Source organism: Tympanuchus pallidicinctus, unplaced genomic scaffold, assembly GCF_026119805.1.
Source record: "Tympanuchus pallidicinctus isolate F22 unplaced genomic scaffold, pur_lepc_1.0 scaffold5, whole genome shotgun sequence".
In the NCBI taxonomy this organism is placed as follows: domain Eukaryota; kingdom Metazoa; phylum Chordata; class Aves; order Galliformes; family Phasianidae; genus Tympanuchus; species Tympanuchus pallidicinctus.
The window spans coordinates 40,973,071-40,987,825 of record NW_026294769.1 but is presented as its reverse complement, the minus strand read 5'-3'; the positions used below and the strand labels follow the sequence as shown (position 1 = coordinate 40,987,825).

Below are 14,755 nucleotides of genomic sequence, written 5' to 3'. Positions count from 1 at the left end.
GTTTAGCTCTGCAGAAGAGTGTGAATCACATGCTTGACTGTGCCCTCATTGTAGATGAGAATGTATGACACATTTACCAGTCTTTTTTTTATTTTGGGAAACAGTGTCTTGGAGCAAATTTGAGCTGAACATGAGCTCATGATGTGACTAAGTAGATAAGAAAACTGGTGATTTTGTATCTAAAAGGAGACAACTACCAAAGAGAAACGTGACATTGTGTTACCACATGATGTATTCTCAACAAAAGTTTGTAATCACTTCATCTGCACATAAGCAACAGTGCTAAGATGATAGGATGTGTACAGAAGAATGATGCAGAATATAAACAGCCTGGAAAATATTTCTAATTCTGAGAGTACATAAATTCTATCTGTTTAACCTTTGGCAGCACGAATATATTGCAAATTGTTAAACTAGTGTGGTACTTTACAGAACATTATCTTTGTTGTGTTGACTTCCCACAAATATTTTCTTACCCTGTGAACAATACAATGATCTCCCTCAAGGAAAAGGAGCTTAGCTGTTATATCATGGTCAAATTGAACACAAGACCATTACTGTAGAGGAGATAAGGTACTATCTTGTTGCCTGAGAGCAACTTCCCAAAAATGCAACAGTATTCTCAGTGAATTCAAAAGTAGGTTAAGAGATGACATATTTAGGACATTAATTTGAAAACATGGTGGTCCCTTTAAATTAACACAGTACAAGCAGCTGGAAGTTGCTTGGAAGACAACAGCATTCTCAACTTTCCTAGGACAGGTTCTGACACATGAGATTAATCATATGGATTCATTCTGTTGAGAAATCACAGATCTGAACCCAGCTCTATGTAATACCTAAATCCCTTAATGCAGCCAGCAGAACCACAAAACTGTCCAATAAAACTGATGCTTTCTATTACTGCAAGATACCTACTTATTGATCTTTCTTTCTAGCCCAATTGCTAAAGGAAAGGTGCTATGGTTGGAATGAAGTGACGTTCATGGTTCAGAAAGTCAGGAGATAAACTCTGGCCCCATTGTACTCAGTAAGACTCTTATCTATCACCAGCTTTATATCTGGATTTCACCAAATATTTTTCTTCATGCAAGACTATATTTCTGTACATCTTTTTACTTTATCTGTGCATGAAAAGAAAATTAGAACCACTTCTGAACACTTTTTTGCTCAAGGAGATGAAAGATTTTCTCAGAAAACAAGGAATGCAGACACACGTACTGATCTCTAGTAGTTTCTGTAGCATAAATGCAAAGCTTTAATCTATTAACTTCTAAGGATGAACGACACATTGGTGAACAGCTTAGGACTCTGCCAAGACAAACTCTTGCCTGGAAATCTTCAGAATTTTTGATGCTCAAATCTTGAATCAAATTTAGTTATTTGGTGTGATTTTTATGAAAAAATCAGCAGATGTAGCACTAGACATAGAAATCATAACAGCTGATTAAACTTCTCCATTCTACCCTGATGGCATGGAAAATGGAACGAAATAACTTCTGACAAAGAGGACAATGCAAACATGATTATTTGGAGAATATTGCACTTTTCTTTGTATTTATATCACTTCAAATAGGTGATGAAAAATGGCTAATCATGTCAACATTTAAGAACATCATTTTATAATAATGGCTGGTAGATATATTTGCTTGTACTCTGTAAATAAATGACCTGAACAAAAGATATGCTTTGCATGAATCTTTTATTTATCAGATTAACTAGCCAGATTAACTGTATAAACTAGCCAAAGTATGTAGATATGATGATGCAGTTTGGAGATATAACATAGGCCATGATTAAAACAAAAAAAATCGTCTGTGAATAAGTCTGGAGATAGGATAAATATGGTCAGAACAGCTATGAGTATGTTTTCTTTTCTGACAACCTGTTAAGCTAATCTATGATATTACTGAATCAATTTTATAATAGGCATTAATATATTTATAACAAGCCAACACTATCTGACTAAAACATTTGTGGAAAAAAAACAAACAGAACAACAACAAAAAAAACCCCACAAACTATTTATTTGATACCCTGATATACCCTTTTCTTAATGATGTTAAATCTGAAGAATGAGAGGTGATCAGATTGGACAAAAGTTGTAGTGAATTGGACTGATGGTTACAAAATCTTTTACAAAAAATGACCTTTCTTTAAATATGATCACAAACATTCATTTATGAGTTGAGTGTAAATGTATGCAAAAAGATAAGGACACTATCTACATTTACCTACTCTGATCCCAGTTGGCTGCAAAAAGCAGAAGAATCTTCCTGCCACAGTGGTCACGATTTTCCAGTACTCCTGGGAACCCATCAGTCAGAGCCCGTTTGATTCCTGGATCATCAGCCTTGAAATTTTTGAACATATCCAAATTTAATTGGCGGTACTGGAAGTACTGAGCCAGCAGTCTGAAGGCCTCCATTTGGTGAAACTTCCTGGCTCGGAGAAATCTCAAGATGAAGGCATCATCTGTACGTAAAAACCCGATGTCAGGCCTTGTGATGATCATGTCCCTGACTTGCTGGATATCCTGGTGCAAAATGTCTGGGTTTTCATTCAGTTCCAGGCGGGCTTTCTCTATAGTCTCTGGACTAAGTCCAGCTTGTAAATGGGTCATTGCTGCAAAAATCTCTTTTCCAAATCCTTGACTTCAGATAATTTAGTAGGAGAAGTGCTGATCCCATTCAATTAATGGTTTGCTGTGACCATGAGCCATTCAGAAGTTTTTTTGTTATCAAGCTGATACGTAATAAATGAAAGTGAAGGGTTTTTCTTATTCCTGCACAAAGAATAATTGGCAGTTCATCTGCTGTATAATTCATCCAAAGGAATGTGTTGTTTATTCCATCACTTTCTAAAAGAAAAAGTAAATAGATTTTTAAGAAAGATTAAATGTGTGTATACAGCTTACATAAACACATTTTTGAAATTTATATAGCAATGAAATTGTTTTGTAGACTTCATATGTAAGAGGATAGCAACCAAATAATTTCAGAATGAGTACAGTTATTATAAGACAATCACTGATATCTTCAATGTACATATTTCATCTTTCAGTAAGGCATTCTTATTAATTGACAATTACATGCCATATCATTTTAGCATTAAAATACTATTTGCAAAATTGTCATATAAAAGTGAGTTCCAGCTTTCCACAACTTCAAGCCTAAAATGACTACAGTAAAATTAATAGTAATTTCTTTCAACCATTAAGAGAAGCAACATTTCAGCTTGTAAATTTGCACATTTGCATACCTGCAAAATATGAAAACTTGCTTTGCTTGTTTTTATCACCTGTACTGTCAGCCTGTAGCTTTCCTTGAACTAGCCTCTGAGTTACTCACAAAACTGCTGAAAAATGAAACAGAACTCCACCAGAATCAGGGGTGTTTTCTTCTTGGTAAAACCACACCAAAATATTTCCCACTGAGACTTAGAATATTTTCATGGGAAACTTCCCATGAATAAAGCGTTTGATGAATCTAATCTGACAGGGTTGGTGTTCTAGCTGCATTTGATGCCAAACTCTTGTCTTCAGAACCTTGTAGCTTTCTCAAAACACCTAGTTCTGAATTTCATTTTTATTCTTGTACTTTACCTTCAATTTGTTTTCACGAGTGTTATAAGAAGAGCTGCTTAAGCTGTTATGTATGAGCAAAACGATGCAGTGAGTCCCTTACATTTCAGTGACATAATTAGCAAGAGGCTGTCATCGAAGTCTGTGTAGCTACACTTGTGTGAAATAAGATCAAGGTCTGTTCCTCTGTGAAATGTGTGTGAAGGAAGATCAAGATCCATCCAATACTTTAGGCATCACAAAAACAGACATGCAAACAGACAAACAAAAAATGCCGCTGCCTAACTGATTTATCTTTCTGGCTAATTTCTGAAGAAAAAAAAAATTGATTTAAAAATTAAAAGGGAATTCTTCAGTGAAAGATATGCTTTATTATATCTGAAGAAAGCTGTTTGGAAAATCATGAATTATTTATAATGCAAACACTGTTCCATTCCACTGCTCCCCTGGGTTCAGCACTCTCATATCAAACCAAGGGGACAGCAGCAGCCAGGGCACTTCTTAGTCAGAGGTGCTCAAGGTTACGTTGCAGGTCCTTGAAGTTAATCAGCACAGGGGAAACAAGTCCCCTGTTCTATAATCTTGCCTGTCATTGAAACAAACTGCATTTTAGATACCATAGCTGCAGACCCAGAATCCTTAAATTTGAATACAGAATGTTTCTGCATATTTGCTTACATGACATGTGTGGTGAAGGATAAGAAAAATCCCCCCAAACATTTTCTTTCTACAGCAACAGACACGCAACTTATCAGTGTGTGATACAAAAGGGAGTCAGGTAAGCATTTCCTTTTTGTATTAGCTATGGAGCTGAAGACGCACAGAGCTACCTGCAGGATAGAGCGTCCAATGATTCATTATCAGCCTGGGAAAAAGTAGGAAAAGGCAGAAATAGGAGGAAAGAAGGGTGCCTGCCTTTTACAAGCCTAATTGCAAAGTGTGAAAGACTCTAGAGTAACATGCCTGAAGTCCTGAGAGGCTAATCTATGGGTGCAGGTTACTTAACGGTTAAAGAAATATGGATTGCTGGATTGCATACACACACAAAAAAGGATGCTTTCCTTTTGCATATACGAGCAGAAATTAGGATAACTCTGCTGATACTAACAGAACTCTGCTGATGTAAAATTGATGTAGAGCATGAGAAGATCAGGCCAATTTTCTGTACTTTAGATCTCAGATTAATGGTGGCATTAGCATTTTACTGCATAAATCATGCTTTGAGTTAGAATAATCTCCACAGAGCTAGTTAGGTGTACTTAAGTGAGACGCTGTCACTGGGGTAGTGCAGTGCCCAAAGGCACCTGGCTGTGCTCAAGGGTGCTTGGCAGAGGAGAGGTGGGAGCAGGGAGATGATGTGGGGGCTGTGTCATATCAGGCTCGGTCAGTATGAATTTGAATGTGAATTTGGAACCACTGTGACTTGTGGCAGATAAAAGTGACCTCAGTGGTTTCACAGTTTTTGTGAGAGTATATGGGAGGAAAATCATGCCTTGCTGAGGTTCCTTTTCAGACTCTGACCTCCACCAAGACTCCTCTTTGGAAATGAGGAAAATTCGTGAAAGGTCAACTGCTGTCTGCTCCAGAAGGAAATGGAGATAGACAAGGAGGGAAAGTTCAGCCCTTCACATTTCCTCATAGGGTTTCTGGGCAGTTGGTGTTAAAATGATGTTCTCATCATCAAATTTTCTACTGTTTTTACTTCAATGGATCAGCACCTTCATCCCCAGGATGAACCCAAGGTGAAAGAGTTATGGTTCTTTCCTGTCAAACTTTGTTGCCAAAAAAAACAATTTACAAACCTTCCATACAACTGAACAAAGATTTTTAAATGTATTTCAGAGATTTCAGGTAGTGAGTTGAGCTACAGTATCTATAGATTATACTCACTATCAGCTGGAACATCCTTTGCACTAAAATGCTTTACTGGGATAATGTTATATATTTCAAAATAATCCAAAATGTATATGAATATCATTCTTTCTGAATGACAGCACAACTCAAGGGTTAGTAGTTCTGTCTAGTACCATTGACTTCGAGGTTCTTGATTTTTATCAGTGAGTGACTTGGTTCTCCCTCTGTTTACCCTGACAATAAATTTAATGTTCTGTAGTTACCAGTTTAATTGTTACTCTCAGACTGATTTATCCTGATTCCCAAAGGTATAGCAGAGGTGCCTTCTCCATTTTCATCCCCTGCCACACACATGGCAGATCTTCTCTTCTGGTGTTCTGTATACTCCTATCCATCTGCCAGTTTTTCAGGTGTTTGCATCTTTGTTCTGCTTTTATTTATTTATTTATTTATTTATTTATTTACTTATGATTATTTATTTATTTTTTCCCCAAACGAATCGTAGAATTATAGAATGGTTTGGATTGGAAGAGACATTAAAAACCATCCATTTCCAAGTCCCTGCCGTGATCAGGGTTGCCAACCACTAGATAAGGCTAGATAAGGCTTCCCAGGACTCTATCTAACCTGGCCTTGAACACCTCCAGGGATAGGGTAGCCAGAGCTTTCATGGGTAAGCTGTGCTCTGAGTAAAGACTTTCCACATAACATCTAATCTAAATCTCCCCTCTTTTATTTTAAAGCCATTCCCCTTGTTGTTTCACTATCAGACAGTGATAAGGTCAGTTCCCATCCCATGTATAAGCTCCCCTCAAGTACTGGAAGGACACAATGAAGTCTCCTTGGAGCCTTCTCTTCTCCAAGCTAAACAAGCAGTTTCCTCAAACTTTCTTCATAGGAGAGGTGCTCCAGTCCTCTGATCATCTTAGTGGCCCTGCTCCAGACACTATACAACAGCTCCATGATGCTGGCCTTTTTTTTCCTATCTTGAATATTACTGCTATGTGTTGGAATCTCAGTTTCTTTGTTATAGTCTCAACAGCTGTTTTTCTGTGTCGTGACTCTTAGTTCCTGAAGTAATATTTGCTCTCCGAATGTCTTTTAGCAACCACTTAAAATAAATCATTTCTCCAAAGGAACAAAACTCAGCTTTAAACAAGGAAAGACTTTTAACAGAATTTGAAACACAGCTTATTAATACAGTAAAAACAAGGAAAAATGTCACCAAAATTGTGATGTCACATACCATTTCACTGTATTTGTTTTCTCTTCAAGAGAATGACAAGGGACAAAAAGAGGGCTTAAGTTGAAAAAAATATTATAAATTGATTATTATTTTAACATAAACAGTTTATATTTTTTGCCCGACTCTTGGGAATAAGTCTTAATAAAAAGCCAACCAACCAAACAATACTTAATTATTAACTAAAATTAAGGTGATATATTAAGGATGTATCTACATAGCACTATCCATTCAAAGGTCATAACATGCTCTAGTACTCTCTTCTGGATCAGCATTCAACCCTTATTTGAGCCATATAAATTGGATAATTGGCCAAAACTGTCCTCAGTGGAGACGATGCTTGTCTGAAACATTTTGTTCTTTCCCACTTTGCTGCCTTTACAACACCATTTGCCTCTAGAAATGTCCTTATACACACTTGGCCATTCTTCATCCACTTCAATCACACACTTTTAGAAACCTCTGTCTAATAAGAAATTTCATTGCATTGAAAGATATGCACCACATGGAAGTTCATTTCCACAGCATTCAAATGGGAAAGGCACTGACCTTTGATCATCACCTGGTGTTAATAGTCACCAGTGTTATGATTTGTCTCCTTACGTAATTCCTAATTCCTAACATTCATACACAGATGCTAAAATCATGCCAGAAGAAAGTGGGTTGCTAGGGTGTGAAAATGGTGAGATAGAATGATTTCATTTCAGTGTGTGGGTGTCATCTCATTAAATTGCTTTTAAAAAAAATATTTTGATGTTAAACTATGGAAAACATCTTTGGGCTGTGCTCTGCTTAGCAGGTATTACTCCAGGGGCAGGATGGGCCCATAGCTGAGCTCATAGAAGTGGATTCTTTGGCACTTTGAGGTCTTGGGTATCTTAGTAGGAATCCAAACCGGAGATTGAGTGCTCAGACATAAAAAAGGGCTGTACCCTGGCTCCAAGAATTAATTTCAAAAAAGGAATGAAAAAATCTGTCTCTCTTTTGTCCTTGGCTGCAGGATCTTGGCATCTGCCACAGCTAGTGGGGAAAAGTAATGCCCTGAGTGATTTGCCTGAAGTCACAGCAGGAACATTTCACAGAGTTGGGAGAAGAGCATGTGTCTCTTGAGCTGCAAGCATACATGTTAACATCTGGGTAATCTTTCCACTCTATGAACAATGCTCTGCACCATGAGAAAAATGTGAAACCTTTTTGCACACTAAGAAATGAGAAGGTAGACTGCAATGCTCCCTGTTTCCCTAGTGAAAGGCAAAACTTTAGTAGCACAATCTGAACCCAAAATGAATATCATCTCCTTTGGTTTTTCCAAGAGCACCAACTGCTTCCCAACTCATAGCCTGACTGCTGATCAAATTATTCACACCTCTTGCTTCCCTATGGGATCCAATTCTCCCAGTGAATTTGAATGGATTAAATGTTGCAGACCTTCCTCCTTGAAGGCCTGCTTCTCCTGTATCCTCTGGCTAGGGAACTGTTGCTTCTCTCCAATATGAAAATAGGAAATGTTTGTGTCTCTAACAGCTGTGTGGGGAATTTGATGGTGCCCACTCTTTCCTGGGTTATGATCTCCTTGCCGAGGTGCAAAACCCAACATTTCCTTTAGTTCAGTGAAAACAATACATCACACATCCCTATTTCCCTCGTATTACAGACTCCTTGTCAGTTTGAGTCAGTTACAGGATACCCTTGGGCCACATCTATCTGTCCAAGAGTGGTAAATTATCCACTGCTCAGCACAAAACCGTGGCATCAACTCAGCTGATCCTTGTAGCTCTGTTTGCCTATAGGGCAGGCATGCTTGCAACACTGGCCTGCAGTTCTCCTGCTGATGCTACAAACTGCTGGGCATCAGGAGGGACAGACAAGGTTGTCTGTTAGATGTGAAATAGATTGCCTCACTATTTTCTGACACAAAATTTGAAAACTTATTGTCAACGTGCTGAGGAGGGAAACTCAGAGAACTTGTAAATAAATTTGAAAAAAAAGATAAGCAAATTAGTGGTGAACTAAGTAAGACTGTTTTAATATATTTCCAGAACATAATTTTAAAGTTTTATATTTTCACCCACTACAGATAAACTGCTAATCCCTATAGGAATGTGACATCTGACCTATGGCATTTCAGAAGGCTACATGGGAATTCCATGTTAGTCATGAACTGGAAGGGTCACCATGAAAAAAGCAACCTGACCACTACGGAACAAAGAAATCACTTTGTCCAATTGTATAGAATCTTCTTTCAGCAGAAATTATCAGCAGTATGTAAAACATGAAATCTAATCCCCAAGCATGATAATTAAGATATGAGGAGAAATGATAGCATGGAATGATAATCCTGGTACTTGAATACTCCTTAACGTACTGTAGAAATGATATTACGATATCTGTATAAAGATATATAGAAGAAAGAACGAAATAAACAGTGAGGACACTTAGTTCTACAACTATAACAACGTGAAGTTTATCAAATGGCATGGGAGTTTTCATATACATTATAAAAATTATGTTCCTTTAAAAATGTTAAGTGCCTCAGTTGTGTATTGCCCTGTTAGTAGCAAACTTAGTTCTTCTTTAGACACTATGAATGAGAAAGGCGTCTGCCATTCTGTAAGGTGGCAGAAAGAGGAAAAGAAGAGAGGAAGAAAGGAGAGAAGAGAATGTGAGAAAATGAGTGGAAGGAAGGAAGAAAGGAAAGTATGAATAAAGGAATGGAGGGAAGGAAAGGGAACTGAGGGGGCAGGGAGGGAGGAGACAGAGGAGGACTTCTTCACCCAAGAATTCATACAATGTTACTGTGCTTCTTTCTTCCTTACCTACTCAAGGAGTAAAAACACATGGATCTGCACATTTCTTCTAACACTGTCAAAATGAATTTTAATGTAATTTGACAGTACCTTGTGCATTCAAACATACTAAGCTTAAGAAGTTTATTTCTACAAATCCTATTAATAAAAATGAAAAAGAGTTTTTGGAAATTCTTAGACAAAATCCTGAGAGTCGTAATAATATCAACATGCAAAGGATTTATATATATCTGCCCAAGATTATGTGAAATACTGCCCATCGAACTTTCTCTTCCATAAAAGACTGATGTTCCTATTTTTTTTTTTCTTATTGGTGGGATTTGGTTGTCCCATTATGCTTGTGTATGTGCCATACATTACATCTGTGGGCCAGGAGGGAAAATAATACTAATGTGCAGAACAATAGCAGAAGTACTCCAGTAACTCCTCACTTAAATTAAAAACTATGCTTAGTTTGAAGGAAATACTCTCCATCTTTTTATGAGGCTGATAATTTGTATTCTCACTGACAGGCCCTCTTTATAAAGACAAGGAGGCTGTTACATACTTTGTTGCAAAACTGTCTGTGTTCAAAGCACAGAGTTTATGGAATTATGGCTCATTGTGATGGGGCTGATTCTGCAGTCCTTGTATTGCCAACTGCACTGCTTACTCCTACTCTGTAGCTCTCTGTGCTACTCAGTATAAGAGAATCTGGTCTCTGCACCAGATTGAGTCAGAAATGATGAAACAGTAAGGTAAGCATGGTAAGGTTTTTAGAACAAGTTACTTTATAGTTTTGTGTATATCTTACAGGAGTCTTTAGAAAATACTCAACAGCTTTCAAAGCTGGATGAGTCAACAAAATTCTTAAGATAATCAGCAACATCCTATAGCAGATACTTAACAGAGCTGATTATGCTGACAACGTGAGCTATCCATGCAAACTTCAATGTAGGGTACAGACTGCAAAACAGGGAAAGAGCTGTGTGGTTATCTTATGCATTACTACATAAAAAAAGAAAATCCTTACCTTTGCTATGCAATACTTGACATAATACTGTTACATAATCTGTCACTTAGATGTTGGCATTGAATTAACTTTTCTTACTGGGGAAAATCCGCGTTACCATCGGATTGCTCAGAAAGCACATGAAAGCAGCCTTTCTGTAATTTAATTTTTCTTCCCAAATACAATCCAGTCACTGTTTAGTGATGGACAACAACTAGCCATCTGCCCCTTAACTTCATTATTCCTGGAGCTTGTTCAGATTTAGGAATCAGCATTTTTAAACTGAAAGCTCCCTTCTTCCTATGACCTTCTTCAATCCCCCTTCACCCTCACCAGGATTAAACCATTGCAGACAGAATTAAAATCAAATCAGTAGCATGCAAGGGGATTCTCCAGCAGTTATTTGCTTTGTGTTTATTTTCTGCATTAAACCCTCCCTGAAAACACTTGCTGCTTGTAAAACCAAAATGTAATTCTTGACTTTCTTCAGCGAAAGGTTCATAGGATAAGCATGATTCACCCTACCTCTTCACTGCACACATTATTTATCACTGTTTGCCTTTGGAAAAGCTGAACATTAGACTGACCCTGAACATTCTTCCCTTTCTTTAATCTCTCATCCCCTTCTGGTTAGAATATGCTTGGTCAAAACAGGCATCAATTTGTTGAGAAGCAACAGTGTCTGCTTGTGCCTCTATCCCTCTGTACTTAGGGTCTCAGCAACTTAACTTACAGTTTTAACCCTTCCCTCTCCATTCCTCTCAGCTCTCATCTGCTCTGAAATTGGATCTCTCTTTCTTATACTCTTTCCCCTGCTTGATCAGTTTCTTTGGACTTAAGTTCTTTTTTTTTTTTCTAGCTCTCATACCCTCCTCCAGGGCTGCTGATGAGGAAGCAGGGCAAGAGGGGAAGATGGGTATGAAAGAAAGGAAAAATAAATATGGGCAGGGAGGAAAGGAGGCAGGGAAGCAGAGCAGGAAGGAGACTCGATCGGAGAGGCAGAAAGCAAGAAGGCAGAAAGCAGAGAGGCAGGGCAAGAAGGACAGGAGGCAAAAGAGGCAGTGTAGGTGGGAGTCAGGAAGCAGGAAAGAGATGATAGTCAGGAGAGGAAAGGGAGGTAAGGGAAGTAGGGCAAGCAGGGCAGGCAGGCATCGGGCAGGGAGGAGATGCAGGGCAGATAGGAAACAAGGGAGGGAGGAAGAGAGGCACGACAGACAGCTGAGGGAGATGGAGGAGGCAGGGAACAGGGAGTCAAGGCAAGCAAGAGAGGCAAGCAGTGGAGCCAGGAGACGAGGAGACAGTAGTGAGCAGTGGAATGAGGCAGGCGGGCAGAGGAAAAACGGGCAGGAAAGGGAGGAGAGGCAGGAAGCAGGAGGCAGGGCAGGCAAAGAGAAGGGCAGATAGGGAATAGGGCAGGCAGGGAGTAGGGCAGGTAGGCAGCAGGCAGCAGCGGGGCAGGGCCGGGCAGGAAGCGGGCAGGGAGAGGCTCCTGCCCGCAGCGCTGCGGGGCTACGGCCGGAGCTGTCCGCCCAGCGGTGCTGAAAAGCCGCAGCCCGGGCCCGGTGGCGCGGGGGAGGAACGGGAGCGCGGAGAGCCGCCCTGCCGCAACCCGAGAAAAGACAAATCCAAATACCTGCACAGAGCCAGGCAGCCTGCCTCGGGGCGGCGGGGGGCTGCGTGGGATGTTTGTGTTTTTTTCTCCCTGTAGGTGTCCTTGCCGTTGAGCTGGGTGGGTGAGAAAGATCTCCCGGCTCCCAGGTTCAGGCTCAGATCTCTCTAGAAAACTGTGAATGAGAGAGCGCCAGCTCCACGGGGCTATGGCTTTTTTTTTTTTTTTTTTTTTTTTGGAGGCGTGTGCACCAAAGCCTGGGTCCTTCCACTCGGAGGCTGCCGTCCCCCTGGGTCCTAAGCCCTCCTGCCGCCCGCCCGGCTGCCTCCCGGCGCTCCTGGAGCTCCCAGGCTGCGGGCTCGGCGCACCACAACCGCCGGGGGAGTGGTGACAAAGGAGCCGCAGGCTGCTGACAGTCGGGGAAGCAACAGTACAGCCCATCACCGAGAGCTTAGTGCGGTCTTTCACCTGGTGGCATGGTGTTCACTGACGTTATTTCGCGCATCACCTCTTTCGAGAGAAACTCTGGGATAGCACAACCTCCTGCGGCATTTACAGCAGCCACAGAAAGGATAACCTTCATGCGTTATAGATGGGCTGTCTTAACGAATATGGCAGCCTGGGTTGTAAGAGAAGTTCGTCTGGGTCAGACTACAGGTACACCTAGTGCAGGGCACTAATAGCGGCCACAGAGAATGTCTAGTGAAGAATATGAAAACAGGATAAGAGCTCTCCCAGCCTCTCTCCCAAACAGTTTTAAGCTCAAGGATTTCCCCCGTCAATGCTGTGTCTGTGTTTTTAGGACAATTTTCTTATCCTTGAGCTCTCTCAGTCTCTCCTAGAACAGCTACACATTTCTAAATCACTTTTCCAAGATACCTTTTGACAAGGAGCTCGACAGATCTTCTGCTGACTGTTAAAGCAATCAGCCTTTTTGTTACTGGGATCTGTAAGCTTTGTCTAGTCCTGTAGAAATTACAAAAGACAACTTCTTTCAGTTGGTTCTGAAAATTTATTTCTGTATCAGCCTCTTAAGAGCTATGCTAGGAAGTTGTATTTGAAAGACTTCAATGCCCTTAGCAAATGAAATTCACATTTCACTGCTCATATGAACACAGTTAGACCAATCAAAAGTAACTGTGAAATGCATTTCTTCCTCTGCTTCTTCTGTATACAATTCATGGAAAGCAGCAACGTAAGACTCTTGGTCTCTTTCCTTTGGACAAATCTCCTGTGTGAGATACTGAAGGATCCCACATACCAAAAAACTGGGTGATAAAGAGCAATGAAAAAATACATGGGTGAACCTCTTCATAAGAAATGACAGAGTAGAATTCTCGAGTATGGAAAAAAGAGAAAACGAGTAATGTGGTATAATGTTGTTTTCAACATTTAATAATCATTTAACAGTGTGAGAAAGATAAGTTTTCCTATTCAAAGAATAGGACAAAGGAAACCTACTATATCTAGCTTAGAGTCCAACTGAAGGACATAATTTTCACAAAATGTATAGTGAATTTGCAGAAGTCATTTCCACAGAAATTTAGGCTTCAAAAAAGTGTTGAATATATCCTTGGAAGAAAAACCCATTACAGGTTGTTTAGCATGAACTTCTATCTCAGTAAGTCCCTGCTACACAAATATTCAGAGGTTGGTCTAGCATTCAGAAAGAATGTTTATATCCTTACCCTGCTCTTACGCCTTGCCTTAGTCTTCCCCTGCTGATCACTGCTGGCACTAGTCTAGATGGACCTTTGATCTGACCCTGTAGTGGCTTGTCTTGGATTCTAATGGACAAAGGAGGCTTTGAGACTGTGAAAGTGGCAGGAGCATTGTCGGCAAGAGGAAAAGCCTGTGGTTTTGTTCTATTTGAAAGAGTGTGCTTCCAGTCAGAATTACTTTCTTTTCAGGGAAAATCCACAATATTAATGACCAAAAGCAAAAACAAATTATTGGGAATATCTCCCTTGCCTTTAGAACGAACTGTGTGCCCAATCACTGATTTAATCCTGGACATGTTTAAAAACTGGCATATGAGGCATTTGCATCCTGTGACTCAATCACACTGACTGCAAGAGGTGAAGCAGCAACTCAAAGGCAGAGAGCTCAAAACTCCCACAATAGCATTTGTCCCAGCACTTGAGGAGAGACCATTTCTAGCCCCAGGGAAGTTAGTAGTCAGTTACTAAATAGTCTCATTAGATCATTATTTTCTGCATAGACATCAGTTTGGAAACAAAAGAATTTGTTCAATTTCCATAGTCCTGTTGCAAGATTCCCTCTTTGATCATATGATAAAGATTAGTGTACTAGCTACTGTAACTATGGAGTACTTCCCTGGGAGTTGTTAATAATATTAAGTGGAATGAGCATGACTCTATAAACCAACTGCCTTAGGCAGTCAAATGTATTGGCTCTTAAGTGTCAAATTTGATGTATGTATAATATTTGGAGATTTAATGTTTTCATTTGGTTTGTTAGTTGAAGGTTTCTTTTTCTCTTTTAGTATTGATGTTAAGTGACCAGATTTTGCCGATCCACTGGATGACTGACATGTAACAGAAAGCTATGGTAGAAGCAAGTCTCTAAACGTATTACTGCAGGACCTCGTATTGATCCCACAGCAAATATTCTCAGATTCCTTTTTCATCACTGCTTCATCGCTTTC

At 39.8% G+C, this 14,755-nt stretch overlaps 1 protein-coding gene across 1 annotated transcript in view; it reads right to left on the bottom strand.

Moving 5' to 3' along the window:
• CLVS1 (clavesin 1) overlaps positions 1-12,285 on the bottom strand; it is a 91,555-nt gene extending 79,270 nt beyond the window's left edge. Inside the window, exons 1-2 of the mRNA XM_052704494.1 lie at positions 12,112-12,285; positions 2,235-2,860 (exon numbers count right to left, since the gene is read on the bottom strand). Coding sequence (XP_052560454.1) covers positions 2,235-2,623 — 389 coding nt within the window. The 5' untranslated portion in view covers positions 2,624-2,860; positions 12,112-12,285. The remainder of the gene's footprint in view (positions 1-2,234; positions 2,861-12,111) is intronic.
• Between the last annotated feature and the right edge of the window lie 2,470 nt (positions 12,286-14,755).